At 43.5% G+C, this 21429-nt stretch overlaps 1 protein-coding gene across 1 annotated transcript; it reads right to left on the bottom strand.

The window, feature by feature from the left end:
• Positions 1-380: 380 nt before the first annotated feature.
• Positions 381-20982, bottom strand: CDX2 (caudal type homeobox 2). Its single transcript, XM_026674979.2, has 3 exons — positions 20469-20982; positions 9248-9393; positions 381-971 (listed from the first exon to the last, which is right to left on the bottom strand). Exons 1-3 carry the CDS (start codon positions 20980-20982, stop codon positions 786-788), a joined length of 846 nt encoding a protein of 281 aa, XP_026530764.2. The 3' UTR covers positions 381-785.
• Between the last annotated feature and the right edge of the window lie 447 nt (positions 20983-21429).

Here is a 21429-nt window from a genome sequence, read left to right on the forward strand (position 1 = left end):
GGGAAAAAAAAGTCCTCATAAAAATAGATTTTTTTCTCCCATAGTGTGTTGCTAACATCAGAGATAAAGAGATGGCAGGCGGCAGGCAGGAATCTGGATATAATATCATCACCACTTGTTTATATGCTTGTTTTCAATAAATTACCATCCAATTACTTGTTTCAAAGCATCTCAGCAGCTTCTTTCTCTTATGCTTTCCTGCCAGTTGGGAGGTGAATGGTTCTTCTTTTCAGTTTGTTTAGGATACCAGAAAAACAAAGTAAAATATGGTTTAATTTCTTCTTTCCCTCCTGTTAACATTTATCATTAACCCAACACATTGGTAATTAAAAAATGAAACAAAACAAAAAGAACAACAAGCAGGCATTCCAGGCCCAATTCCCTGAGAAAAGGTGTTTTTTCATTGCAGCGTTAAATGTCAAGTGATATGATATCTATGGCAGCATCTGGGACAAGAATTAAACAAATTAAGGAAACTCAACTCCCTTCCTTCCCCTGTTGGCCCAGAGTATATTGATTGGCCCACAGTGTATTTTGTATAAATGGGCAGAAAAATCCCGAAGTGTGACACTGTTCAGTGCAGTCCTAGTGCAGGATATAGAGAGTCCCCACCATTCCTTCATCCTTTTCACTCTTGGATTAGTGGTTTTTTTTCCTCCTGGGCTGGCTCGTGTGTGTGTGTGTGTGTGTGTGTGTGTGTGTGTGTGTGGCTGGCGGCCTCTTCATCTTCTGTATGAAATGCAGAAACTTTTCAGCTGCTCAGTCTTTCCTTAGGACGATGGCTGTCACTGTGCAACAGTTGGGGTCAAGCCAGTAGCACCCAACACACCTCCACTGGGAACAGAGCCAGGTGTCCCTGCCTGCATGGAGGAGACGGGACTCAGGGGTTCCGATCCAGGCTGAGATTGTTGTAACTTTTTCTTGTTGATTTTCCTTTCTTTTGCCCGCCTATTTTGAAACCAGATTTTCACCTAGGGAGGAAGAGAGAGTTAGTGTCAAGAATAGTGAGCTAGATATTTTCAACTTCACAGTCTAGTTGACAACCAATGATTCCTGGGGGCCTCCCACCCAAGTGATAACTAGACCCATCCTTATTACTTGCCATCCAGACAAGGTCAGTGAGATGGCACCAACTCTCAGGGCAGAGATTCATGGTCACCTTGGCTAAAACTGTTTTGGCTGGATTGTACTCAAGTTTGTGAGTCTGGGCACAATGATGAGTTTATCCACACAACACTCCTGTGCAAATTTACCTATAGAGTACTACAGAGTACTTACTCTGAGTAAACATACAGAAGGGATTGGATTAGAAAAGCAAAGCTCTCCCTTCTACCCACATTTTTAGTGGAGATTTGCAGAAAGAGAGTAAACTTGTAATAAATTCCTGAGAATCTAAGCAGAAAGATTTTTTTTTTTTAGAAAGGAGAAGACCATCTTGTTTTCTTAAGGGAAATAAATATATCCACTTTGTTGTAACATTAGAATCAGAATTTTGTCTATTATGTGTAAAGTATCTCCGTTTCTCAATCTGGCCAGCCTTAAGACAATGTTTCTCAACCCTGGCAGCTTTAAGATACATGAACTTCAACTCCCAGAATTCCCAGCCAGCATGCTGTGGGAATAGGGCTTTAATCAAATGGTCTAGGCCAGGGGAGTCAAACTCAATTTCATTGAGGACCACAACAGGGTTGTAGTTGACCTTGCGGGGGGTGTGTGTGGCCAACTGGGTGTGGGTGGCCAGCTTGATGCCACTCCCCAAACTGCTGACATGTTTCTTCTTCACATTGGGTAGACAGGCCGAAGCGACGCAGGTAGACCAGGCCAAAGCAATGCAAGGCAGCCCCTTACATTTTCCAGAACGGCCCCGTGGGCCAGATGCAACCACATCATGGGCTAGATCTGGCCCACAGGCCTTGAGTTTGACATCCCTGGTTCAGGCTAAGGAACAGACTAGTAGAAACTCAGCACTAAATGTTAGATGATGTATGATAACATCATCTTTTAAAAAACATATAATAAATTGAGTGTTTTATATATATACCAAAATCTGGGAGAGTGGATCAAGGCAATGTGGCTAGTAGTAAATTATGCTTCGGTCCCATGCAGTCTACTACTCATACTATGTATGATACTCCAAGATTACAGACAGGAACTCAGAACCTGAGAGTTTCTCCATACAAAGCTTGCCTTTTAGCACTGAGCTATGAACTCTCCCTGGTTAAGCATTGCTGGATATAACTCAGGCTACTGAGGGTGTAAATGCAACTTCTAGGTGCATCTTTATAAGGCTCAGTGCTATTAAACCAGTGACACTTACTTCAGAAGAATTATATAACACATAACTGGAATGCCTACCCCATCAAGATCTTAATTGTGAACCTAAATGATTTACGAACCACAAACCTCACCACACAATTCACTAGAACAAATAGCACATGTGTTATCTGTGGCTGCCTAAACAGGTAACTTCAGAATATATAGTAGTTTTCGTCTACCTCTAAGGCAGTACAAAGCATTTTGCCAAAATTTTAGCATGACCAAAAAAGGAATATGGTAACATCCTCCCCCCAGTGCTTTTATACCATTAAGGTAAAGGTTCCCCTCTCACATAAGTGCTAGTGGTTTCCGGCTCTAGGGGGCAGTGCTCATCTCCGTTAGAAAGCTGAGGAGCTAGCACTGTCTAAAGACGTCTCCGTGGTCATGTGGCTGGCATGACTAAACGCCGAAGGCACACGGAACGCTGTTACCTTCCCACCAAAGTGGTCCCTATTTTTCTACTTGCATTTTTACACGCTTTCGAACTGCGGACAAGTAAGGGGAGCTCACTCCGTTAAGCGGTGCTAGGGATTTGAACCGCAGAACTGCCGACCTTTCTGATCCACAAGCTCAGCGTCTTAGCCACTGAGCCACTATGTCCCTTCACCATTTCCATTAGCATATTACAAAAAAGAGCACAATGTTATTCCTAAATGTACTGCTTGCTGCCTTCCAACCAAAGCTGGGTTTACACTACCACTCAACAGATCGAAATGCTTTCAGGATCCACTGACATACGAAATATTTTTTGTCCAGTCTTCAACTACAACAATGCCACCATGTAATAGGGATAGGGAGTTTTCTTACTTGCAGGAAAAAAAAAACTTTTGTAAGTTTAGGACTGAACGTAGTTTGCTAGTTTGCGTTCCACGTAAAAATTTGAATTCAGAAAGGTTTCTTTGTAGTGGTGATTGTATCGAAGTAGAAAGCTGGGGCCTTTTTTGTGTTTTTCAGAGCAAGAGGAGAAAAGGAAAGGAAAGAGAATTAAAATGAATTTTAGAGGACAGGTTGGGGGAAAGTGTATCATTGACTTATATCCAAAATTCAACAGTAGAAAGTAGCAAAATCTAGGACACATTAGAGGCTGATTTGTTTTAATATTCACCCAAACACCTGCAGGGGGGGGCAGCGGGGGGGGGAAGCGAAGCAAAGCTACTAGTCATGTGGGAAACGACTCAGAACAAATGCACCTCTAGGAATGCCAAGGACACCTGGAGCAGGGGTGGTGCTCAGAAGTTAGAAACACAAGTCTATTGGACTTTGAAAATGAAGGTGTGTGTGTTTTGCAATAACAACTAAGCAAGCAAAGGGTATGCTAAGATGTCTTCACTGATAACTAAGGGGATAAACAAAATCTGGCAGTGTTTGGTATATAGAGGTGGCCAATAACTGACTTTGTACAATAGATACACATGCACGCTTGGATTTAAGCCTCCTCAAATCTAAAGGCAAACATTTTTTTAGGCATGCCTAGATTCCATGGAGATCAAAGGGATCTTAAACCCATTCCCATTCGGTAAGATCTTTCCTCATGATATTGAGCACCTGGGGGGCATTCAGAAATACTTTGCATGCATTTTTTAAAAATGATCCTGATTCCCCCCCCCTTTTTTTTTTTTCATTTTCACTCCTATTACTGTTATGGGAAAAGTGAAAAGAAAACTAGGATTTTTCTGGCTTACTGCTTATATATTTAGCATAAATTATTATGCTATCTTGTAACATGCACTCCGTGCTCTTGATGTGATATGGAAGTAAATCAGAGGTGGTATTCAGCAGGTTCTGACCAGTTCTGGAGAACCAATAGTAGAAATTTTGAGTAGTTCGGAGAACTGGCAAATATCACCTCTGACTGCCCCCCCCACCCTATTCTCTGCCTCCCAAGTCCCAAGCAGGTTAGTGGGGTGTGGAGGGAATGGGGATTTTGCAGTATCCTTCCCCTGCCATGCCCACCATGCCACACCATGCATACCAAGCCAAGCCTACAGAACCAGTAGCAAAAAAAATTGAACCCCACCACTGAAGTAAATGCCTCTTCTGGTAATATACTGTTCTGACCCAACCGGGTTCCCAGAGAGCAAACACAGACAAAGGCAGCAGCCCCCACCTTTCAAGGTTTAATCACGAATGCTGTTCCTTTTCAGATAAAAGGCTGCTTTCCAACAATTATCTCCCACAAGAAAGAGCCTTGCCAAGTTGTTTGCCAGGCGGCCAAAAACCCAGAGATAAGAACTAATTTACAAGATTCACGAACAAAGATGTCCACCAGTTGAGCTAAGAGCTTCTTTGCTGCCTGCAAAGAACGCTTTTCCAAACCTGGTTTTTATCCTCTTGAGGGAGGGGCCATTACCTTGCAGCCTTACTCCCGAGTTTCCTGTGCTGCTGTAATTGTTCTTTCCTCCGAGTAATCCTTCGTGCACGTGCACTTGGCACAGACTCCTCGGGAATCTCCTCATCACTGCTGCCAGCCCCCACAATCTCTGAAGGCAGCAGTCCACTCCCTGATGGTCCTGGCCCCTCATCTGAGTCTTCGCTCTCCTCAGCCATCTGCACCTGCTGCCAGCTAACCACAACATATACAGAGCATAACTTCATGACCCTGAATTCATAGAACCAACTCTTCTGAGAAGACAGGAAAAGCACCCAAGAGTAAAAATCTTTGCATGAAATCAGGAAGAAGGACAGACACAATCTTTAAAAATTTCATGTGCTTCTAGATTGCCCATGATGTACTTAAGTTTTAATCCACGCAAGTTTTTTTTAAAAAGTTTGTTCAAGTTCAAGTGACTAATGGCATCTATAGGAAATAAAGACTACAAGACACATATTCTCAAACACTGCATGCAAAATGAAGAGATTTCCTAATAACTGGAATTTATTTATTTATTTATTTATGAAATTTATCTGCCGCCCTTCTTACTGATAAGATGACTCTGGAAGGCTTACAACCAGTAAAAGGGTAAATATAAAAACAATTAAAATTACAAGCATAATTATCTTATGTAAAAACTACATAAATCTTCATGTAATCACCCAGCAATGAGATGGGGGGGGGCATATAAATTTAATAAAATGAAATAAAACAATAAACTATGCAAGTCTTCAATCCATGCATTTTGATGCTTCGGATACAAGAGACACAAGCTAGCATGGTGCATTTTCTATACACACATTTTCTATATTTAGTTCCTATGTTTAGAAAGCAAAGATACATATGATGGGGGAGGAACTCACAGGTTTTTCTTTGCTCATCCTTCTCAGGAATACCAATACTGACACCATCAATATCAACACCCTGACCCAGAAAAGAATGACACAATTGGATAGGGCTACACAATAGCACTGAAGAAAGGAGGATGTTACCATAGTGTGCATCCTTATCCTTAATGTTATATTAAATATTTATTAAAATAATTTAATTTAATTAATTATTTTAGCAAATGCTTTGTACTGCCTTAGAGGTAGACGAAAACTACTATATATTCTGAAGTTACCTGTTTAGGCAGCCACAGATAACACATGTGCTATTTGTTCTAGTGAATTGTGTGAAGTTTGTGGTTCGTAAATCATTTAGGTTCACAATTAAGATCTTGATGGGGTAGGCATTCCAGTTATGTGTTATATAATTCTTCTGAAGTAAGTGTCACTGGTTTAAATATAAATATAGAAGGGCTAGACTAGAAGAAGATGAATGTGGTTTTAAATGTGGAGGAAGAAACAGTAATCGTCACTATGCAGAATCACTGAAAATGTAAATGATTTGAAAGCTCTAGTAATGAAAGTCAAGAAGTGCAGAAAAAAATGGGACTACAATTAAATAGAATGAAAGATCAAGCAAATGTCTAAAGGTACAACAACCAACTGGCAATGAAATGGTATATAAGATTCTGCATTTTAAAATCAATGATTAGCAGTACAATAACTATTGGTAGCAGCCAAAAATAATTCAGAAAGTAGCATTTGGTAGAGTAAAGATCTCTTGGAAAAGATATTCAGATTCCATGATGCCTAGAAACACCAGAACCATGCAACATTTTCTCTTATGATGCTCTTGACAGCTTTAAGACTTGTGGACTTCAACTCCCAGAATTCTTCCTCCAGTCATGTTAGCTCAGGAATTCTGGGAGTTGAAGTCCACAAGTCTTAAACTTGCCAAGTTTGAAGACCCTTGGTCAATACCATCTTGATGACAGATCATCCATCCATCCTTCCATCTTTCCATCCATCTTTCCATCCATCTTTCCATCCATCTTTCTATCCATCCATCCATCCATCCATCCATTCATGGATAGCAAGTTTTATTAAACTTCCTATATCTTCTTCTTGGGTCATAATTCAAGTCCTTTCTTCAAGCTGAAGAAAACCTAGTTAATACAAATAAATTATTCTCTCGTAAAAAACAAAGTAAAAAATAAAGGCTGAGACAATGACAATTATTATTGCTCTAAATTGCAGGGATGTCTCCCCCCTCTTTTTGATCTTTTCCCCCTAAAACCATATTTGTTGAAAAGAAAGTGATAATGCCAATAATGGCTCTGAACAAATGAAGAATTAATTCCGCATACATGTAAAAGGACATTTATATCAACTGTCTCCATTTGAATCAACCTGATAGTTGCAACAGATTCTGGGTTATGGCTTGTAAAGTTTTGATTTAAATATCCAAATTATTTATTGTTAAATTTCTTCAACCTGAATCTATGTAAAAGCATAAAAGTTGCAAACCTTTAAGCTCTTCAAATACCCGAAAAGCACCTCTTAGCAGCCCTACAACTTGCTACAGTACCTTAAATTTTAATCTTGCTTTCATCTTAGTATTTAAATTTGATTCTCAGAGGGTTGGCCCTACCTTTAGGATTGAGCAAGAGGGAACAACTGCTGGACAGCAAGCTTTATGTAGCCCTTGGACCCCTCCATTTTTCTGTGGCTTCTAGATCTGGCCAACAACATTTAATGGCAAACCACAATGCAAATTTGCATTTTTCCACTGTCTTTCATTTGTCAACAAAAGAAATAATTGTATAAATCATCAGTATGACCTAAGACATATAAGTAAAATGTTAATCACTCCCTCTCTCAAAACATGCAAAAACAAAAAAGGCAAAATGCAGACAATTCCAGTTCCCTGTGGTTGTGAAATATCATGGAATCATGATATTGCACAACTTTGATCCTTGTTCACTAAAAAAAAGTACAAAAGAGGACAAGTATAATCCCAGATATAGAAAGATCTCAATGTCCCAAAATGCCAGCAGGCTGATACCTTAGGTGAAAGATATTTCCAATTTCTCATGATTTAAGTTCATAATTAGCTTTTGGAAAACAGCTTTTTCTGCTTGGAAACCAATAGCCAGATGTCTGTGTACATAGCATTCTTATCCTTATCATGTGGATGCAAACAAGAATATACAGCATGCAAAACTAGGAAAAGAATAGACAAAATGCAAAAACCAGGAAAGTGCAGGCTGACAATATTGATGAAAAAATATAATATCTGTGGGAATGTTCCAGAAATATTAGGCCTCTCAGTTTAAATTTGTTATCCGAAACTATCCTCCGAACTGTGATATTTCCATGAGGGGATAAAGAGCTATCCCAATATTGCAGCTTAGAAATGAGGATCTTTTCATAGCTGGATGCTGCACGTAATATTTTTTTATATATACAGGGCTAGGATGATGCAATGATGTAGGGACAAACATTTTGGGGCATGGAGGTCTTTGAGGTGTTTGGGGAGAAGATTAGAGTCCCACCCTCCTCTTTTCATTAGATTAAGATTATGTTCTAAGTTTTTAAAATGTTTATCATGGCAGGAACTATGCTACCAATTTCCAACAAATGGTGATCGAAAGTGGCTTTAAGGAGTTACAGCAATGGAGCTTGAGAGTCCATTGTAGCCCATTCTTCTTCCAGGTTAAGCTTAGGGGATCCAGCCAAACTTGCTCTTAAAACCATTCCTTTTGAATTTGAAATGAATTACTGGACACATTGTGCTAAACTGTATTGAGCGAAGCAAGGACTGAAAAGAACCAGGTATAAATCCTTAGCTATGAAACTGGATAGATCAGTATTCCCTCCCTATTCCTTTCTTTCCTTCAACACATCAGGAAAGTGCTAAATTTAAAAAGCTGCATTAAATAAACTTGGACTTTTTATTAACTTAGCATAGCCCAATTTTTGGGATTGTGACATTCACATTCTGGGCAGAGACAGAATTTGAAAGATAAATGGCCTCTACATCACCAAATTTAAGGCTATTCTTACTAACTCTGGCTGAAATCAGAGACAAAAAGTGATTTTCATATATTAAAAAACCAGACTCTTTATAATGAAGCTTTATTTGACTTTATAAGTAAGTTGACATGCTTTTCAGCACCTAGAGGCCACCAAGTTAGGAAGGCTGTTTAAATTCAGGCACTAGTTCATTGTACAAGAATAGGCCTAGCTTTTCCACTTAGGGCATGCTAAACAAATGCAACCAATAGTGTAATAATCCTGGGTCTCTGAGAAATATTCCTATGTAATAAACCTGTTTTATTTTATAGGAATGGCAAAAGCTCAGTAACAGAGCACTTGCTTTGCATAGGAAATGCATTTCTTGAAATTTCCACCACAGGCTGGATGGAACTGGTTTCCCAAACTCTGGACAGCTGTCTATCATCCTACAGTGACTCTGAGTAAATTAAGGGGATATTTTTCCCATTCTTAAAGCACAGTTTCTTTCATATTGAAAGGGACATTCATTTACATATTCTTAAAAGGCAGGGTGGCTTGTTTAATACAAACACTTTGGTGTATTATGTTTTATTAGTCATTGTGTGCATTTATCACTATAAACAAAAGTAAGATCAGGAAGGTTTACTGGAAGAAGAGAGGGAGGTTGAATGCTGAGTGGGGAAGCTTGGAAACATTACACAGAGCAAAGTCTTACTTGTCTCTCTGACAATCCCAGTGTGGCTGCTAGCTCAGCTTTTCTCCGAATGGTGATGTAACGGCTATAATGAAACTCCTTCTCCAACTCAAGTCGCTGGTGATCTGTGTAAACCACACGGTATTTGTCTTTCGTCCTGGTTTTCACTGGGAAAAGAGATATTAGTGAGTTGAAAAAAAGCACACTAGCACCATCATATTTAAATGCCCACTTCTGAAATGATATATAACCAGAGCATAGGCTATATGTAAAATGCCAACTAGCTTCCAGCAATCAAATGGGGCGTGCATAAGTGCACCAGTGTGCCTACCGTCCCTGTCCTACTGCTCCCATTTATTCGTACTCATTTATTATGTATACACTTATTACCAATTTATACTTATATGTTTATATGTTATGTTCATACTTATTTATACTTGTTTTCTCATACGTGCTTGACAAACTAAACTAAATAAATAAAATGAAGAGTTTCTGAACACACTGGGAAAACAATTGGCAAATCAAATAAATAAATAAATAAATAAATAAATAAAATATGTAAAATGCCAACTAGCTTCCAGCAATCAAATGGGGCGTGCATAAGTGCACCAGTGTGCCTACCGTCCCTGTCCTACTGCTCCCATTTATTCGTACTCATTTATTATGTATACACTTATTACCAATTTATACTTATATGTTTATATGTTATGTTCATACTTATTTATACTTGTTTTCTCATACGTGCTTGACAAACTAAACTAAATAAATAAAATGAAGAGTTTCTGAACACACTGGGAAAAGGAGGAAATATTCTTTAGAATATAATCAAATTCTAAATTTAGATCTTTCCTCTCAGTTTCCAAAACTCAGCTGCTAATTATTTTTACCACCTCCCACTCCAACAAGTTATGGAAGGATTCCCCTCTTTTTTACCAGATTAAATTTACTAAACCCTTAAATGTCGTGCTCAAAGAGGAAGTGATTTTCAAACAATGAGTGCTTGTAAAAAACAAGCAGCTGCAGGATTTATGGCCACCAAACCAAACACATCCACACCAACCAGTGTGTTGGAGGGTGGGTTGCACTTTGATTTGTGGGTGTATATTGTAACTGGGCCTGTTATGATCAGAGCTTAGAATTAAAAGCAATTTATCCTTGAAAATGTACTTAAGAAATCAGCTTTCAGCATGGATGATATACACAATGCTGTCCTAACAAATAAGCACTCTTAAGCAATTCTGAGTGTAAGGAAACAGACTTAAGTGCATGTTAGCTCATTTACAAGATATCCTTGAGGCATAAGATCTTCTACTGAAATGAGTTGCACATGGAAACTTGACAATTCATTTCAACAGGGCTTGAGCACAATCCTGCTAAATTATATTTGTGGTGTAGAATATATCAAATAACTGGTACAATTATTCAAAATGATACAAATCTACATTAACACTTTTTTTCAACGTAGAATGAAGACCTAAGAGATTCAGAAAGATTTTTTCCCCCAGGTCCCATTAGTATTTGTATACATTTCTATTTCTTTGCATCCAAGTTCTGATTTTCCAAATAAAGAATGACAACTTTAATTACTGTACATATATGGATAAATATGTTAGCCAAATACAATGTCTTTTGTATGAAGATGGTCATCTTAAAATCACCTTTAAACTGGCAACCTGTGAATTTGATTAGTTTAACAAGCTATATTTGACAGGAACTCCAGTGCAGGAACTCCAATTAGATGACAACACAGATGAGAAATTGAAATTTTAGCTTCGAACTAGGAATCTGGAAGCACATCATCCTTTTTGGGGATGACATCCAATTTTCTAGGTTTGCCTTGGAGTCGTCATTTTCTTTAATCTTGAAGCAAAATGAATTTGCTTAACTGTGTAATAATTCCTATTCTGTTTGTTTATTCTTACAGATGCCTGGATTGGTAAATCCTGCCCCAAATATTGTTCAGGTTGCCCAGAAATAAATACCATATGAAAGATGTTTTCTACATATAATAGTAGTAGTAATAATGATGAAATAAAATGATTGGTGGTGCTTCCCCATTCATCTCAATGGTTATAAAATCTTCATTTCTTTGTAATCATTCTGGCTGGGAATATCCACACCACTCATAACAAAAGGACTCTCTCTTTTTTTCTTAAAGGGTGATTTGCCTATCAGGTGGTATATCAGGTTCTTACTCCAGCTGATGTTAAAGAATATAAAATATTTCATTTCGCTATTGTCACTTAGAGACCTGGCACCAAAAAGCCATTTCAGTTCACAGGAAGAAGCTAAGAAGACCAAATAAAATCAGGAATGGGGTACAATTGGAAAACCTTGCTAGAACTTTCTTTCTCAACCTGCTGATCCAGCAATTTGAACATAGTGTCCATTTTATGTTTTCTCTCTCTCTTTGCCTTGGACTGTTCAGTCTAAAATCTTTCTCTTTTTAAAAAAGAAAAACCGACTGAGATCCTTTGGAGAGTGGCCTCCAAATCCAATCCGGAAGCTTTGCCGTCTTTTTTTCTTTTTACTTCCCTCTAAGGCCGGTTTAAGCAGAGGTTTTCCGGGAGGAAAGGAAGGAATCGCGGCCCCCGGCTAACTCCCCCACCGCAGCCCCGAGACACTTCTCTCGTTTCGGGGTCCCCCGGATTCTCTTGCAGTGTTTCTTTTCCCCTCTTGGTTTCTGCCCCTCTGCCCAGCCAAGATCAGAGAGCCCCGCTCGGGAGGCTCTGTCGGTTCAGGCCGAGCTTGGCTCGACTGGGCCAATAAAGCCAGGCCTCAAAGCGCCGCTGGTGCAACCTCGCCGGGGGACCGGCGGCCGACCTGAGGAAGGGCCGATACAGCGTGCCCCAAGGTCCGTCTGAGCAAAGCGCCGGCTCCCCGCATCGCAACCCCACATCACTTCCCGCCTGATTTTTTTTTTTTTTTTGGGGGGTGGGGGTGGGGTGGTCGGTATGCATCGCCTGGGAAGAGTTGGGGGGCGATTTCGGCTTCTAAGAAGAAGGTCGAAATGGAAACTGTTTTCCACCCCGTTGAATTACGGAGGGGGCCCCGCGCTTTTGGAAAGGAGGGTGAAAGGCGATTGCAACCGCGTTTCGAGTGATAGTAGGCGGCCGCCTCCCTCCAGGAGATAATTCCGGATTTAAAACAGTTGGGTCTACATTTTTCACTCAAGAAGACATTAAAGGTTTCTCAAAACAGAGTGACAACCCTCCCCCAAGAGTTGTGTGATTATTTTTGTTTCCACGCGCTCTGTTTGCTGAACTCTTGACTTATAATAATTAATATTGTAATAAATTACAATATTGTAATAATGAATAATGCAGTGAAAAGGATTTTGCAACCAGGGGGAAATTGAAGTCCCGTTAGTCAAGATCCCATCCCACTTTAGCCAAATAGTCTGAAAATGAGGGATTGAGATGATCCCAAAATTTGATCTGCACCTCCGGAGATTTAAGGAGTGGGAGTGAATAGATCCCCTGATCTATTTTTTTCTTTCTCTCTCCTTTCATATATACTGTGTACATTTTCTATTTGAGTACATTTCTTAAACACTGTAGTACCACAATTTTTATATCTATGCAATCAGTTTAAATATGGGGAAATCATATTTCCTCTTACCACAGAAAATCTTCAGCCCTGGCACACTTTTTAGATGATATACAGTACATAACGGTGATGTAGTCATTGTAATATTAATATTAAAACAATGGGGAAATTATAACAATACATTGCCTTTGGCACTTAATCTCTTGTAGAAGGTTTTGGAAAACAATGGACATGTTTTCTTTTTGTTATAACAAATAATGGCTAATGTATGTTTTAAATAGTTGCACATAACAAGCCCCAATGGAATAGAAAGTATTATTTTTCACTGATGATGGGAGAGATTCATAGCTTTGGGATATTTTGCCTGGTAGGGCAGAACATGCAAAAGGGGGAGGAAAAGTCAATATGAATTACTTGGTCTGGGCTTCAAGTCTCATCTCAGGGTGAGGCTAGAAGCTGTTGAGGGAAATTAAAATCAGTCCATTTCTGGAAGATCAGAATTTTGCTTTAACACAATGGATAAAAAGATAGAGGAGATATAAAACCATCCAGATCAGGACAGGAAGAAATCAACTGGATCTCAGAGTGAATACAAAAGGAACTAACTTTGTTAGAATTTCTCGAACATTTCAGAGAAGACTGAAGATAAAAACAAATTCTAGGAATCTCTTCTAGAATGGATTGTGGTATGTATGTGTTTACACTTAAAAGCAAACAATCCATTTTAAGGGATTCCTTTTCTTTTAGCACAATCCTATGAATGCCTACTGAGAAATACATTTCAAAGGGATCAGGTGAATTTTTATTATAAGGAAATAGGTGTTGCAGTTGTTTTCTTTTGGTTTGTTTGATTATTCAAACGGAGGCTGGCTAAATGCTTCTTGACTTTAAAAGATACAATATTTCAGAACTATAACAACTATTATTTAATACAAATTATGAGATGCATGCAATATACAATATTCATATATTTGATTGCAGCAAGTGTGTGTGTGTGTGTGTGTGTGTGTGTGTGTATCTTGTTTGTGTATGTGGATATATGATGTGCATTTTTGCACATGCTATTCAATATGATGCGTTTGAGGTTTATGACCCTTAAGGAGAACCACTATATGTTTTATAGGGGATATAACTCCATAAAAATCAAGCTGTTTATTGGAGTAGAAATCTAAAGGGAATGGATCCCATTCCCCGCTGATCTGCCAGGGAAAGGGATTTTGTGATCTAACCAAAACCAGCCCTCTACACTCTTAGCACCGCTCCCCACTTCTTCTTTGCCCCAAACAAAGGAGAGGCAGGCCTGAAAGGGTATGGTATATTTCAGTATTGACTGTGAAAGTCTGTCTGCTGCCTTCTTCCATTCTTTTTTCCGGGGAGGGAAAAGTAGAAAACAATGGTGAGGAAAGGTGTAGATCAAAGCAAGATGAGTTTCCACACGCCCACCCCCCAGTAGTGACGGATGGGGGGGGAGGGGCTGCCCAGGAGGAAAGTCCGGGCTCCAAGCTGCGCCACTGTTATCATCACAAAAGGTGCCTGGACCTCCCCCCAGCCATCTTTTGTGTAGCATCTTCCATCACTACTGTCCTAAGTGCATTTGCTATATAGGGTGAATCCAACCAACCCACACGAAGGGGGAACACTTAGAGGGCCTACAACCAGGCTACTAAATCACATTTGCCTTCTTTCCGAGATCCAGTTGCCCCTCATCTGAGAAGAAAATCGCACCCAGTTAAACGGAAATAATACTCATTCCCATTTTGCCAAGGACAACTTCCTGGATTGGATGCCACAGGTTTTGGAAAGGAAGCCGTCCCAGTTCAGCCTGGGTACTCCCCACACACCCACCAAGATTGGGGAGAGGGAGAAAGGTCAGGGGAGTTAGAGAAAGTGAATCGTAATTACAATGCTTTTTTTTTTTTTTTTTTTGATTAAGTTGAATTTTGATTAAGCCTTTCCAAGGTGCAGAGTTGCTTGGGGAATGAGAAGAGGGAAAGTGCCCAAGTCAGATGATCACTTGCTAATGAGATCAGATTTAGGGAGGAATCTCTAACACAGCAGGTAGGCCCAGAAATCTTTCACTTTCGGCTCTCTGCAAAACGGACTGGAAGGGAAATAAATCCAGAAAAGGAAACCTGGCCGAATTTAAGTGGGGAAAAGAGAGAGGGAAAGAGAAGGAGCGAGGGAAGGAAGGAAAGAAGGAAAGGAAGGGGAGAGGGAGAGAGAGGGTGTGTGTGTGTGTGTGTGTGTGTGTGAGAGAGAGAGAGAGAGAGAGAGAGAGAGAGAAGTAATCCAAAAACAAGAACCAGTCCCTGAACTCAGGCAAGCCCAGGATTGCAGCCACAGGTAACAAGAGGCAAGTTAGAGGTTTCATCAAGTGTCTAGTCCAGGGGTCCCCAAACTTGGCAACTTTAAGACTTGTGGACTTCAACTCCCAGAATTCTCCAGCCAGTATAGTCTTAAAGTTGCCAAGTTTGGAGACCTTTGGTGTAGTAGTCGCTCTCCTTGCGAGGCGAAAATCCTTCAAGAGTGGCCCAGCAAGGACGGGAGGGCAAGACCTCCTTCCGAGGCCCGGAAGCCAGATCCTCAGCTGGGCAGCGGACGGGCAGGAGATGCTCCTGTCCCGCCGGCTTCTGTGTTCCTTCTCACACAAGAATCGGAAGAGGAACCGACGCACGGCCGTTGAAAAGCAAGGAGCAACCGCGGGCCTGACAGCAGGGCGCCCTGCGAGATGGGAAAAGCAGCAGCCGGAGCTGCGAAGGAGAATCTAGAGGCATGCTCTGCAGCGTGTCAGAAACCAATAGAAAGCTAACCGCGCAGTCACCGATGATTTATTGGTCTGTAATTGGTTATAAAAAAAAAAATCTTTTAAGTGGCTGTAACCAGGCCTCCAGGCTTCGCTTCCCCTGAAGTCCGACATCAGCTCCACCGGAACTAGCGCTCGGACAATCGCCCTTAAGCAGCGGCTGGGGTGGGGAATAAGACTCGTAGCTTAGCTCAGAGTGCCCAGGGCCCCTTTCCGTATAACCCAAGCTTTCGTTCACTTGAGCTGTACGCCAGGAATAGAAATGGAATGGAGTAGAATAGAATAGAATGGAATAGAATAGAATAGAATAGAATAGAATAGAATAGAATAGAATAGAATAGAATAGAATAGAATGGAATGGAATGGAATGGAATGGAATGGAATGGAATGGAATAGAAATGGAATGGAGTAGAATAGAATAGAATAGAATAGAATAGAATAGAATAGAATAGAATAGAATAGAATGGAATAGAAATGGAATGGAATAGAAATGGAATGGAGTAGAATAGAATAAAATGGAATGGAACGGAACGGAGTGGAGTGGAGTGGAATACAATACAGTACAGTACAGTACAACACAATACAATACAATACAATGGAATAACAGAGTTGGAAGGGACCGTGCTTAAGGCAGGACATCCTACACCACTTCAGACAAATGGTTATCCAACATTTAAAAAAACAAAAAACTTCTAGTGTTGGAGGATTTACAACTTCTGGAGGCAAATTGTTCCACTGATTAATTGTTCTAACTGTCAGGAATTTTCTCCTTAGTTCTAAGTTGCTTCTCTCCTTCATTAGTTTCCATCCATTGCTTCTTGTCTTGCCCTCGGGTGCTTTGGAGAATAGCTCGACTCCCTCTTCTCTGTGGACCTGAGAGAGAAGCTGGCACAGGCCTTCTTTTGGCCAAGGGATATATTTGGGGCTGCGGGGAAGGGAAGAGGTTCCCACCCACCCCTTGCCAACTTTTATTTGCAGGTAAGGTAGAATTTGATGGAAGAATATTCCTGCCATTGCGGCTTGAACCTTCCTCCCCCAGCCATGGTGGGGTAGAACCAAAGCTTGCGGCGCTTCCCAGTTGTGCTGGATTACAACCCCCACCATCCGTAGACAGGGCTATCGGGGGCCACGAGTGACGGATACTAAGGTCAAGCAAGAACGAGAGAAACTCCGTATGGAAAGCTACTTCAGGGCACTTCGCCAGGCCGGGCGCTGGTTGAGACAACCAGGCTGGGAAAGTTCTCCAGCTGTTGAATCTCAGGGAAGTTCCCGCGCGCAAACGCCACGGGGGTTTCGTCTTCTAGGAAAAGCAGCCGAAACCCAACCGTTTTGGTGGGGGAATCCTTTTGGCTTCATCTCGAGATCGTCTCAGAGCTTTCCCGCCTTGGCAGCCAAAGGAGAAAAAAGTCGCCAGAATTTGGGAAACTGCGGGGGTTCCCTTAATCCTCGCCTCGCGCTACTTTCTACACTGCATGCCTTGAACTTTTCCGAAAGAGCAGGCTCCACATTTGATTTATGTTCCTTTGGTTAAATGCTTAAGACGACAGGGTCAAAGTGGCGTCTTGATCGCCTGTCTGCATTCAAAACTTGTTTATTCCTCACACCCAGAATGTATAAGGACCTTCTATTCGAGCAACTCTGCCTTTCTCTCTCTGTACTTGCGTTTGCGTGTGCACACACATACACTCATAGGACAGAATATTAGGCAGAATCCCGAGGTCATTGGAACTATATACAGTAACGGATTCTCCCAGTTTCGGCGCGCATTAAAAAAAAAAAGGCCTACGTGCATTGGCAGGGCTAAATGCTGTGGATTTTTCTTCTAAAACATGGCTCGAGGTTTATGCAAAAGGGTTGGATTTAAACCGGTTCCAGTCTCATTGGAATCCAGATCTTAGATAGGGATACTGTAATTAGTATTAAATCTGCCTTGGACTGCCTGAGAAATAATTCCTCACCTTCCAATTCTGATTTGAATTGATCTCTAAGCAAGTCGTGTCGACTTCCGACCCTAGCTTTGCAGCCAACATTGCTTGTTTCCGTGCATGAGGGTTTAAGTATCGTTTAATACCGAAAACGGAGGGCGATCTCCGAATATTTAGCCCATGATAAATATTCTGATATCGCCAAGAATTTCAGAATTTAGCCCACAAGAATTCAGCTCTCGTCCTATAACCGGTTCTAGAAATCATTCAAAAGTGTCTCTAGTTACCCACTGCGAATAAACACATCTGGAGAAATCGGGGCGGAACAATTCAAAGGAAGCTGGGGGCTTTGTCTGGAGCCCCCCGGGGATGGTCCTCAGTGGCTCTCAGGTACCCCGGGCCAGGTCCAAACATAGTGAGAAAAAGTTTAGGCCCGTCCTGCTGCGGGGTTTGATCCTTGGTCTCGGAAGGATAACAGGCGCTGTCTATCAAAAAACAAAAACAAAAAAAAACCTCGACAGATTGCCAGGTTCTGGGCAGCCCTTGGACCCCGGACCGATCTTTCTTTCAGGCTTGTTCAGCCCGCTCCCACCCCGTCACCTCCCGTCGCTTCTGGACTACAATCCTATGAAACTGCACAGATCCCCCGCCCCCCGGGCCGGATCGATGGACTCTTGAATGGCAAACGACCAGTGGAAGAACAGCCTCGGCGGCCTCCCTGTTTTCAGCGTCTAACGTTGTTCTTCCGACTCTAGTTCAGTTCCGGAGGGGCCACTATTACCCTTTCCAGAGCAAACGGTTGTCTTTATAGCAAAATGCACCTGAAAAAGGAAAGGCGAGCCTGCTACGATCCTCCAGCTTTGCTCAGGTGCTTGTGAAAGACTGGCCCGTCCAAAGCGGCCGGTTGCGGAATTATCAGAGTTTTGAGCTCTTGAAATGCCTCGTTTCAATGCTTGAAATGATAAAAGGTCCCGAACGCCCCTGAGGATGCCCCCGAAAGGTGAAGTTGAAAGTCGCCGATGAAATGAGGCCTTCGTTCTTGACTCTTCCGAAGCCGAAGCGCCCGGAAGAGCTTCTTTTCATTGGCACGGAGTGGCCTTGCTCTGAAGGTCAAGATGCCAAGCCCAGTTTGGATTGGCATTTTTTTTTAAAAAAAGGAAGGGGCTGCAAACGGCCAACCGAGTAAACCATTTCCAGAGCCTCTGAGCTCTGGAAGTTGAAAGGAAGTCGGTAGATTAGATGATGGTAGCAGACTCACCCACGCTAATCCGGGATTGTTAGGCGAACTAGCGGGCGAGTCGGAGCATCAGATCCAGACAGAGTCGAAATAGAATCTCTCTACCCGCTTCTCTCCCCCCTACCTCCATGGCAGGTAATGCCGCACTGGGGCTGGCCGAGAGGGTCCAAAAGAGTCTCCCAGGGTCTCCCAGGAAGCTTCCCCCAATCTTTGGAGTTTAAAATATCCTTGGGAAAGGCGGGTTGCAATTCTTCGTCTCTGGCCAGCGCTCTGGTGTCGTAGGTTCTAGTGGTGTGAGCTGCAGTTCACATTCAAATTCCAAACAAACAAACGAACAAAACTTTCCTTTGCAGATTGTTCTCGTCTTCTTCTTTTCGTTAAACTTGTGGCCGATTAGACAGTGTAGCCCAGGGGTCTCCAACCTTGGCAACTTTCAGCCTGGAGGACTTCAACTCCCAGAATTCTAGAAATTGAAGTCCACCAGGCTGAAAGTTGCCAAGGTTGGAGACCCCTGGTGTAGCCTAAAGAACAGGGCCTGCAAAAAAATTGCAAAAAGAGCGGACTTTGCATTCGCCCCTCTGTGAAGCGGCGCTGCCTGTAAAACTCAGCCACCTACCGGTATTTGCCCTCGAGGAATCAGTAGCAGCAGCTCGATTTCAGTGGGAGTTATTCCCAGGCCAGTGTGAAAAACTTTGCAAGGCACAATTGCCGGGCGAAGCTTCCCGACGCCTCTCAAAGCAATAAATAGAAAGGGTCTTTATAGAAGAAATAAAGCACAAATGCTCTTAAGGAGAGGCTTCTTCCCGATCCTCGCACCCATTTTAAGTCGAGGCATTTTCTTGTGTCCCCCCCGCCTCCTCTTTCTTTCCAACCCCCCCTTTTTGAAATCAACGGCTCAACAAACGGCGACAGAGTGTACAGAAAGCCAGATAATGGAAAATGTAATTTATATCTTCTTCAGTGAATGCAACCGTCTTGAATGACAAAACACAAGCGCGAATACCCACCAGTCTACCCGAAACTTTCCAACCTGAGGGGTAGTTTGGATGGAACCCTTCTAGATATGGGAGGGTGGGCGTCGAGACCACAGCCCCTTTGCCTAACCCCTCCCGGGAAGAAAGGAGGTGCAAGGTATTTGGGCAGGGACTCTTTGTTTTAAGTGGGGGGAGGGTGTCAAGGAATCTGGGCGCTAAAAGCCAACACCTGCCCCACCGAAGTCCCCGACCTGCCTGTGGGGACGGTCAGCCTTGCCACATCCTCGATTCCCTGCTAAGCGGGTTCCGGAGAGTTGGCACTTTTTCTCTTGATGGGGGGAGAACCGGATCAGCACCGATTGTGTCGCCAAAAGAAAGCCGGCGGTTGGCCGGCGTTTTTCCTTTTGTCTGTTTTTAAAGCGACGGACCCTCGGATTCTCCGATCAAACCAGGCCCATTAATGGGGGAGCACCGGCCCCATAAGTCTGGAATCAGTCAGCTCAGCTTCCCACTCAACCCCCGGCTCTCTTCTCCTTCCCTTTCAACTCTGCAAGTCAAGACACATCCCTGCCAAAGGGGCCTCGGGGCTGGTGCAGAGTGCCCTTGGCAAGGGGCCACTGCGGGACCGAAGCTTGCCTTCCCGGGTGGAGAGGCAAAGCCCAAGCGGGCTCTTGGGCACCTCTCGTCGGAATGACACACGCACACACACACGCACATACACACACACACAGCCTGCCAGCCCTTTCCGCCTTACCGGGTCCCCCCGCCGTGGGCTTCCTCATCCAGTCGCAGAAGTTCCGCCGCTGGCCGCCAGGGGAGAGAGGATCCGACCCGAGCGGCGGGTTGAGAGGCTGCATCAGCCCCGCGGAAGGGGGGACCCCGCAGGGGGGCGCCGGAGGTCCCTGGGAGGGATGGTGCGTGTGCGGGAGGTAGTCTCCGGCGGGGCTGTAAGCCAAGGCGGCCGGGCTGGGTCCGTGCAGGGCGGCGGCGGCGGCGGCGGCCGCCGGGGCCGTCCCGGGGCCGCCCGCCTGCCCATAGCCGTTCCACTCGTCTCGCAGGGGCGCGCCGTAGGCGGCTGACCAGGGCGACCCTGGCGACTGAGCGTTGTCCAGTCCGATCCCAGCGGGCATGTGGTAGGCGCCGTAGTCCGGGTACTGCGGAGCGCCCACGAAGTTCTGCGCGGCGCTCAAGTTCAGCCCCCCCGCGTGGCGCACCGAACCGGGGTACATGGAGGGGCTCTCTTTCTCCAGCAGGTAGCTCACGTACATGGTGGTCCCAGGCGAGCGGCGCTCCTCTGCATGCTGCTGCTGCTGCTGCTGCTGCTGCTGCTGCTGCTGCTGCGGGAAGAGGCTTGGCAAGTGGCGGACTGGCGATTGGGGGGGGGGACAGGCTGAGCCGAGCTGGGCTGCGGCTTCCTCGGGCCTTAAGGGCTGCGGGCTTCCTCCGGGCGTAAAGGCGCTCCCCGCGCGGCTTTGGAGGCAACCGGCAACCCCCGGGAGCTGCTTGAGGACGAACGATTCTTGAGGCGGCTCTCTTGGAAATGGCCAGGCCAGGCCCACGACCCGAGGCAGGTGACGTGGAGAGAGGGAGGGAGGGAGGGAGGGGAAAGGAGAGCCGAGAATGAGAGAGAGAGAGAGAGAGACGGACGGGCGGGCAGGCACCGGGGCTGTCTCGCTTGCTCCTCGCCCCCCAAGGAAGATTTGCATTTAAAAGGA

This window comes from Notechis scutatus, chromosome 5 (assembly GCF_049901735.1).
Source record: "Notechis scutatus isolate UNSWTSFEM ecotype Mainland chromosome 5, rNotScu1.2, whole genome shotgun sequence".
Classification (NCBI taxonomy): Eukaryota; Metazoa; Chordata; class Lepidosauria; order Squamata; family Elapidae; genus Notechis; species Notechis scutatus.